We start from the raw sequence: 9,631 nt of genomic DNA on the forward strand, positions 1-9,631 counted from the left end.
GCTTTAAAGGATGATACTGGGGGACTATGTTTTTTATAGGGTAGGAGAGGGTACTGGGGGACTGCTGGAATGCTCTAATCTTGATGGTTGTGTTTCCATTGAATGATTGAATCTCATCAGCCATTGTGCAATGGTAGCCTTTGCTTTCCAGTTCTACTATGAACTACAATAGCTCTGGAATCTTTGGCTTAATATCGCAAGCCATCTTCGGTAATCCAAGCATCGTGCTCTTTTCCCTGAACCAAGTTGCTTCTTGAAAGCAAATTTCATTCAGCAGTTTACATAGCATCAAAGCACCGCAGACTGTTTGTTACTGCATGTTTTTTTTGTTAGCAATCCAAATACGTGCAATATAATCAAAGTCATGCCCCAAGCTAACTAACATAAATGACAAGTCATGTTCCATCTTTGAATAAAACAAGCAGGATGGATCTCTTTTAGCTAGATTGTTCCCCAGTTAAAAGTCTTGTTAGGCAATAAACAAAAAATTGTACTCTTGATGGAATTAAGATTTTCCATACTGACTGCACAAAAACCTAGATAACCAAGCTCCAGATGATGTGCTCAGTGCTCTTCCTTAGAAGACAAACTAATATTTTCCACTATATTCATTAGCCTCTCAGAAACATTGTTTCCTCATAAAAAGTTAGTCTCAAGTTTTCTCCATCACAGACCTCTGCTAGAAAGTGTGTCATTTGAAAGTTAATTATATCAATGGCTGATCTTGAAAATTTAACAATAGTCAATAATACATAAATAGGTATACTCCCTCCATACCTATAAAACAAGTCATTTTAGACAAGGTTTGGGTTAAACATTGGGAATATAAATCATGAATAATTTTTAAGTCGTTGAGTTTGAAAATATGAAAATCATATGAATAGATTTGTCTTGAAAAATACTTTTATAAAAATATATTTATACCACTGTTTGATAAATATTTTTATAAAAAACAAGCAGTCAAAGTTGAACTTTGGAGACCATGTTATTGTCCAAAACGACATGTTTTATGGGTATGGAGGGAGTACTTGTTAGACATGACTTAAAAAGAGTTAAGTCTCCTAGCATAGGAGAGCATCCTTTATAATTTTGTCTATCACATGCTATAAGTCTTCCCGCTTTAACTTGGTAAAGTGAAGAGGGACTCCAAAAAGTATTTTATAGTAAATTCACCTTTTTTGCAACAAAAGAGCTTAACAAATTCATTGAACCTATCCTTATCTAGACTAATAGTAATTGGACCGCTTTTTATCATAGTTTATTTTCATACCAAACATCTGTTCAAAACAAACTGGCAACCATTTTAGTTTTTTGCTTTCTCAAAGTTGTTCTATAGAATAGAAGGGTACCATCATTCCATCAACATACTAAAGGATGATACCAAGCACCCCCTTCCCCATTTGCTACATAAGAGCTATGATTTGGTTTTGTCTACCTACTTTGTAAAGCATTCTAATAAGATATCAACTACAAAAAGAGAGAACACACAACATGTCACCCTATCTCAAACCTTTACTAGGTTTGAAATACACACTGTTTTCATCATTGATCCTAACATATATAGACCTAGTGTTTCAACACTTTTCTAATCCAACTTCTCCATTTGTCACCAAAGCCTATGGATTCCAAGATATCTCGGGGAAACTCCCAACTCACTCTATCATATGCCTTTTCATAATCTAAATTCAGAACGATGCCACTTTCTTTGGTTTTGTGCACCACATGGAGAATTTTATGGGCAACAACCATACTTTCTAAAAATAAAGCTGCCTTTTATGGAAGAATATCTGTTTGAGGCAGTTAACCTATCAACAAACCCTTGTCAACCTGTAGTTTGGAGCTTTAGCAAAAACATAAAAAATGCAATTAATCAAATCGATTGGCCTAAACTTCTTAAGAGTTTTGGACTTAGGATCTTTGGGTGTCAAAGTAGTCATAGCATAATTGAGTCTATACAAATTCAGTTCTCTGGTTTCAAACTATTTAACAAGGTTCATCAAATCTCCTTTTTTTTCATTTGTGTCCTAGAGAGGGAGGGTGTAGAGTGTTGTGTAGGTCCTAGTCCTAGCTGATAAGTGGGGCCATAAAAAGAATAAATGGCCAATAAGTCAATTTGTGTGCCACATGTGTGGTTGATGGTGCATTTTTAGTCCGTCTAACCCTCACGAGATTTTACTATTGGACTCCGTGTTGACTGATGACATGGCATTGCCAAATCCTCCGATAGCCCACAAATAATTAGGCTTCTATTCAACTTTTATCTTTCAACCCAAAATATTTTTTTGATTACATGACACTATATGAGATACATGCTTAACAAGAATGTAGGTTGCTTACTTATAATTAGACAATTAGTACATGCGTTTAGTTATCATTTAATTTCATTGCTTAAACTGTTATTTTTTATCGTGTTGACTCCTTACACACGTTTACCTTTAATAAATTTAATTCAGCCATAAGCTACACACATTTTTGCTAAAAGAACTACTCCCTCCATCTTAAATTGTAAGTCATTTCAAGAATCTTAGAGAGTCAAAGCATTTCAAATTTGACCAAAATTATAGACAAAATTACAAAGTTTTATGGCATCAAATAGATATATTATGAAAATATAAGTAATGAAGAACCTAATGATACTTAGTTGATATCATAAATATTATTATCCTATCATATAAATTTGGTTAAACTTGAGATACTTTAACACTCCAAAATTCTTGGAATGACTTATAATTTGTGATGGAAGGAGTAATATATAGAAAAAAAGATCCTATACGCAAACCCGTATGCATATATGCTAGGAGCTGGGTCGGCCCCTGAATCCGATTCTGGACTTGGGGCCAGATCTGATCGAGACGGAGGGAACCAGGTGTGGTCGATTCCGACAAGCGACAAGATTCAGTTCGACTACGACCAGGAATCGGATCAGCGCCTACGGGGAAATACTTCCTAGTGTATTAAAAGGGAGACGGTATCCTTCGTATACGCTCATTCTTTGTTGCACGATCGCCGGCCCTCGCTCTCTCGCAATCACGCACGGCATGGCCATGGCTTCTTCCCAGCCGAAGCAGCAGATGTTCGGCGAGCCCATCTCTCTGGTTGGCCCGACGCCGGCCGACCTCGAGGCCACGGCGGAGCTGGAGAAGGTCCTGCGCGAAGCGGGAATGTACGAGAGCCCCCAGGAGTCGGCTGTCCGCGCCGAGGTGCTGCGCGACCTCCAGGGCATCGTCGACCGCTGGGTGAAGCAGCTCACGCTCAAGCATGGGTACCCCGACGCCATGGTCGACGAGGCCACCGCCCTGCTGCTCCCCTTCGGATCCTACCGCCTCGGCGTCCACGGCGGCGGCTCCGACATCGACGCGCTCGTCGTCGGTCCCTCCTTCGTGGACCGCGACCAAGACTTCTTCGGTGTGCTGGCCGGCGCGCTGGCCGAGGCGACGGAGGCCGTGACGGACCTGCAGCCCGTGCCCGGCGCGCACGTCCCCGTCATGAAGCTTAGGTTCCGCGGCGTGCAGGTGGACCTCGTCTACGCCAGCGTCAACCTCCCCGTGGTGCCCCGGGACCTGGATCTGAGCGACCGCGCCGTGCTCCGCGGCCTGGACCACGTCACCGCCCGCAGCATGAACGGCGTGCGCGTGGCCGACGAGATCCTGCGGCTGGTCCCCGACGCCGCCGCGTTCCGCACGGCGCTGCGGTGCGTGAAGCTGTGGGCCAAGGCGCGGGGCGTCTACTCCAACGTGTCCGGCTTCCTCGGCGGCGTGGCCTGGGCCATCCTGGTGGCGCGCGTGTGCCAGCTCTACCCCAACGCCGCGCCCAGCATGCTGGTGTCGCGCTTCTTCAAGGTGCTCAGCCAGTGGAAGTGGCCCACCCCGGTGATGCTCTGCGACATCGAGCACGACGACGAGCTTGGCCTCCCCGTCTGGGACGGGCGGAGGAACCCGCGCGACCGGACGCACCTCATGCCTGTCATCACGCCGGCGTACCCGTGCATGAACTGCACCTACAACGTCTCGCAGGCCACCCAGCGGATCATCAAGGAGCAGATCCAGGCCGGCCACGTCGCGTGCCAGGAGATCGCCGCCGGCGGCGACCGCGGCTGGGGCGCGCTGTTCCAGCCGTTCCCGTTCTTCAGGACGCACAAGAGCTACCTGCAGGTGGACGCGACGGTGGCGGGCGGCGAAGAAGAGCTCCGGGAGTGGAAGGGGTGGGTGGAGTCGCGGCTGCGGCAGCTGGTGGCCAAGGTCGAGAGGGACACGTTCGGCGAGCTGCTGTGCCATCAGAACCCGCGCGCCTACGACGCCGAGCCACACGGCTTGCGGTGCGCGTCGTCCTTCTTCGTGGGCTTGTCGAAGCCACAGCAGCAGCGACAGCAGCCATCCCCGCCGCAAGGGCAGCAGCCGCAGTTTGACCTCCGTGCGACGGCGGACGAGTTCCTGCAGGACGTCTACACGTACAGGTTCTGGAGGCCCGGCTTGGAGTTGGCCGTCAAGCACGTCCGGCGGAAGGACCTGCCGCCATACGTGATGCACAAGATTCGTGGTCCGAATATCCATGAGCTCAAGAGGAAGCGCGACGACGACGATTCTTCACCTTCGTCGCCGACGTTGTGTTCGTCGTCATCCGCCTCCTCTTGTGACGATGACTCCGTCCGAAGACCTAGCAGCAGGGCAAGGCTGCATCCAACATAGGCAATGTTGTTCGTTCCCAGTAGATACAGGGATCACCAATCCAAGGCAAGGTCGAGAAGTCGAGGCCTTAATCTTAGGGCGATCGATAGATCGGCGGTAGATATGCTGGCGACGACGATGCATGATTACAATTGATGAGGATTAAGGGGGTGTTTAATTTGGGACCGCTCTCCTCCACATTTTTCAGCTCTGCTCTACGTTTTTTAGTTAAACGGTTTCAGCTCCACGTACTCAGTTCGAGGAAAAAGGGTAGAGTTGTGAGAGAGGTACTCCACAAACTCTAGTTTGTTTTTTGTGAAGCTGCTCCATGACGGAGTTTATGGAGCAGTCCCAAACACTCCCTAAAGGAAGCGCGATGCTTGGAGTAGTAGGACTGTAGTGGTAGGAACCACTGGCTGTCGCAAGATATTAATTTTACTAATGATGTAAAATTCTTGTATTATCGGGATAGCCCATATCATCTCCAACATTTTTTATCCTTAATTTTTTAGTAAAATAATAAAAAAATCATCTCTAATAGTTTGTTATCTTCTCTCCATCTTTCTCAACCTAGCAAAAACTTATCCCGAACGTGTATATATGGGTGAGTTTCTCGGCCCATCTAATAGGAAGAAAGAAAGACAAAGTTTTAGGTAAGAAAAACGCAAGAGAGAGAACGGATGGAAGAGCTCAAACGTGTAAAAAAAACAAGTTCAGGTTCATAATACAAAACATGAGACCGAGTTGTACAAAAATTGCCTAGAAAAATTTAGGATATAAATATAGAAAACTCTTGAAGATGACTTTTTTTCCTCAACCTAATTTAGGAGTCGGTAAACACTATATTTTGGGAAACAAAAATATAAAGATCTCTTATAGATGCTCTGAATTGTGTTATTACTTAATAAAGATATTCCTAATGGTTTTATCAAATCTTATTCACGATAGTTGTTTTCAATTTATGCATCATTTTTGCAGCGGACTAGAAAGACTAAATTTGATTTGTGACATCAATGACCAAACTAACCAGCCTTTTAGGTTGGACCGGCCTTAGGCCACAACAGGCAAAGAGCACAGAGGGAGATGTTGACGGTCGAAGTACACGTTAAAGTGGTAAGATAGAAAGACCATTATGACGGCTAAACTAGAAAGTAACTTGTAAAGGAGGAACACGGAGGCTCGTATTTTTCTGGATTTATTCTAAGATTTAACGACATTGTTTTTTCAGTGGTAGGCAATGTGCCCGTCAACGGCGAGACGTCTGTAATGACTTTGTCAATCTTGAGAGATTTGCCGGTCCAACTCGGTTCTTCGGAGGTACTCATAGGGGTAGGGTGTGCGTACGTGCGTTCATAGGGGTTAGTGTGTGTTCTTATTTGTGAGCGTCTGCTGAGTCTCGTAAAAAAGATCTAAGCTATAGAAGGATCGCCACTCCTCTTCACTGTCAACAAGAATGCCAAAGACCGAGGAGGATCAAGGGGGTCGCGGTGGCTAGGGACTCTACCTGGTTGTGGTGCAAAGACAAGAGGGCATCTGCGTCTATAACTAAGTCTCGCAAAAAAAAAAATCTAAGCTCTAGGAGGATCGCCACTCCTCTTTGCCATCAACAAGAATGCCGAAGACAGAGGAGGACCAAGAGGGGTCGCAGTGGCTAGGGAACTCTACCTGGTCATGGTGCAAAGACAATAGGATGTCTATGTCTGTAACTGAGTTTCGTAAAAAAAAAATCTAAGCTCTAGGAGAATCGCCACTCCTCTTTACTGTCAACAAGAATGCCGGAAGGAATAAGATGAATAGGATGATCTCTTCTTTTTTTATTTGAGATGGAATCATCTTACCATGTGTTTTTTGTGGAAAGATGTGTGTCATTTCTAATTTTTTTGTTTGGTGTGTGTATGTGGAGAGAAGGATGCATATTTCAAAATTATTATATCACTGTGGAATCCACCCCTCCTTGGGACCCATATGTCAACCTCTCTTGCAACACTCTTTTTTTAAGGTCTTGTTTACTTCCAATTTATTTTGCAAAATAAAAACAGTGGCACTTTCGTTTGTATTTGATAAATATTATCTAATTATGGACTAACTACGCTCAAAGATTGGTCATGTAAATTACATGTAAACTATATAATTAGTTATTTTTTATTTATATTTAGTATTTTAAATATGTACCGCAAAATTCGATGTGATAGAAAATGTAAAATATTTTACAAAATATTTTAGGAACTAAATAAGGCCTCAATATATAAGAAAGAAAACACTCCTTTTCCGATGAGGTGTCCCCACTGCCTCTGTCACCGCCACCGCCCAACGCTTTGACCTCGCCCCTAGGTGCCCAGGCTGGACATCGTCCATACAGTGACGGATCCAAAGCAAAAATCCACCAATGGCAAACTTCATACTAATTAATTTGTGTGACAGAGCGATCGTATAAAAAAATAATTTATGTTTCAATTATACAAGCAAATAAATTTTTATTACTAAAAGGTGAAACTATCAATTAAAGGGCAGTGTCTTCTTAATGATACACAGACTAATGCAAATCATCAACTGATTGCCGAACCACAAAAGATTACACAAGAACTAAATTCAAATGGGATGGATCAGTTTTACTTTTCTCTTTTCCTCTTCTATAGAACATCGTTTGGCCATAAAAACGGCTGATGTTAATTTATTATGAGAGAAAAATACTCTTGAGTTGCAAAATTCTGGTTGATAGAGACAAATCTCATTCATTAGCACAATTCCAAGAAAGTTAGTGACCCAGCAGCGAAGAGGAAGTCCCCATACTAGTCATCGATGTCGAGCATCGAGTGCCAGCCATTGGTGGACAACGGCAAAACTCAATGGGCCAAGGGAGAAGAAGCATTGCATAAAAGGCTAGAGGTTGTACGCCTTCTACTTGAGCTTCACACGTATATGTAGCCCAATAGGTCCAGGCGCGGAGACCATGGTCCAATTGCTCGTGCGCAGAATTATCGATGACTTCGTCTTCCTCCGTTCGACCATAGAGTGGTAGCCCAGTCACCAGCGAGGAGGCCTAGCGATCACCATATTGCTGGATCCGCCCCTGTGTCCCCACACCCTCACGCCCCCACGTTGGACCTCCACCCAACCCCCCACGCCATCCACGTCACCGAGCCAGAGTGGCTGGACCAAGCCCCACATGGGAGCAACCAAGGCTCATCGTGCCACCAAGCTCTTAGGCCAGAACTCCGAACTCGCCGCGATGTCCTCACTATGACACTAGAACTGCTCGATAAAAAGGCTCCTACATCTATGAATCCAGGATAGAAAGATTAGAATGCCTCATCCATCCAGGGTTGAATAGGGGTCGGTAGGAGAGGGTTTTGTGTTTGAGCTCTTAAATAAAATAGGACCTTAAATAAGGGTTCAAATGGAGTTGTCCTTATGAATCTATTATTTAAGGTGGCTTGTTATGGATGTGAATGAAACACATCAATAGACACACCTATTTATACATGTTCATGGTCACTATGGTATTACAAATATATATTTATATATTCTAATATTTATATATTTCTTAGATATTTTTATTATACAAGAATATCTAGATCTAAAGTATCCTAGTTTTGCTAAAAAACATGACAAACATGTCTCATATACTCATTATTTATTATCTAGAAAGTTTCGCAAATATGCATTGATATCTTTTGCACTAGCATTTAATCTTTTATGCTTTGCCATCTTGGCCTCCTACCCTAGCACCAGGTTTTGCACTTCCTTCATCTACTATATTTTTGACGTGAACAACACTCCTTTAGATATACATGATGCTCCTCAAATTTTTAACGGAAATATGAGATGACACATATGTGTATCCATCTGCCATCCTATAATATTTCTACTTTCTTTCTTCTCTCTTCTTAGTATATTCTTCCTACTCTCGATCTATCCGCAGAGGGTGGCGGCCGCCTCTTCTCCCCTTGCGACCGAACTCGTCCAATATTTCATAGGTTGCTCGTCTAGGCACGCTTATGCGCTAGTCAGAGGGGGACTGTATTGCCTAAGGGGGTAGATGGAGAATATGTGGCGTGCTCTAGATCCAAGGTCGTGTTGCTTGAGGAAGTGATGACAGGTGGCGGCAGAGGCGACAAACGCACTTGGAGGAGGCTAACGGTAGGCTCGGCCAAAAGGAAGGCACACTATGGGTGCAACTGGAGGCAACAGGCAGATGGCGGGAAGAGGACAGGCAGAGACGATAGTCACAAGGTTGCATAGGCGACAATTGTAGCCTGAAGGAGATAGAGGTAACGCCGATAGGTGAGAGACGTGGACAAAAAAAGACACGTCTTGCAGGAGGTGGATGAATAAGGTTAGATGAAATGTTGACTTTATAAGGTGCAATAGATAAACTGAACTTGTTTTTTTTAATATTTCTATTTCTATATAACTTTAAGTTCATACTTTCTTGTTTTTATTTATTCAATAAGATAATAATATATGTAGATGTACACGATACTAGAGAATATCTAGGTGGGCCACCTACGAATACCGCCTAGCATTTTTTAGGATTAATTAGATACAAACAATTCAAAGTATCACAGTTTAAAAAGATATATAATATATTAATATAATTTCACACATCTCTATAATATATCACTATATTTATTATATTTTTAAACTAAATTGGCTCTGTCATCTTCTCTTCTCTTTTTTTCTCTCTTCTGTTTAGTTCCAAAATTTTTTGCAAAATCGACACTGTAGCACTTTCGTTTGTATCTGACAAATATTGTCCAATCATGGACTAGTTAGACTCAAAAGATTCGTCTCGTCAATTTCGACCGAACTGTGTAATTAGTTTTTATTTTTGTCTATATTTAATACTCCATACATATGTCTAAAGATTCGATGTGACAGAGAATATGAAAAATTGTGCGAAATTTTCTACGAACTAAACAAGGCCCGGCGATACGCTATGGATGTGTGCTGTACCCGTAAATGTG

At 43.2% G+C, this 9,631-nt stretch overlaps 1 protein-coding gene across 1 annotated transcript; it reads left to right on the top strand.

Moving 5' to 3' along the window:
* On the top strand, positions 3,039–4,685 carry LOC8060457 (nuclear poly(A) polymerase 4). The gene has a single exon (XM_002446963.1). It carries the CDS (start codon positions 3,039–3,041, stop codon positions 4,683–4,685), a length of 1,647 nt encoding a protein of 548 aa, XP_002447008.1.

The sequence above is a fragment of the Sorghum bicolor genome, chromosome 6, assembly GCF_000003195.3.
Source record: "Sorghum bicolor cultivar BTx623 chromosome 6, Sorghum_bicolor_NCBIv3, whole genome shotgun sequence".
NCBI lineage: Eukaryota > Viridiplantae > Streptophyta > Magnoliopsida > Poales > Poaceae > Sorghum > Sorghum bicolor.

Excerpts from the sequence above, each read along its gene's own strand:
- LOC8060457 (XM_002446963.1), top strand. The coding sequence starts at position 3,039 with ATGGCCATGGCTTCTTCCCAGCCGAAGCAGCAGATGTTCGGCGAGCCC.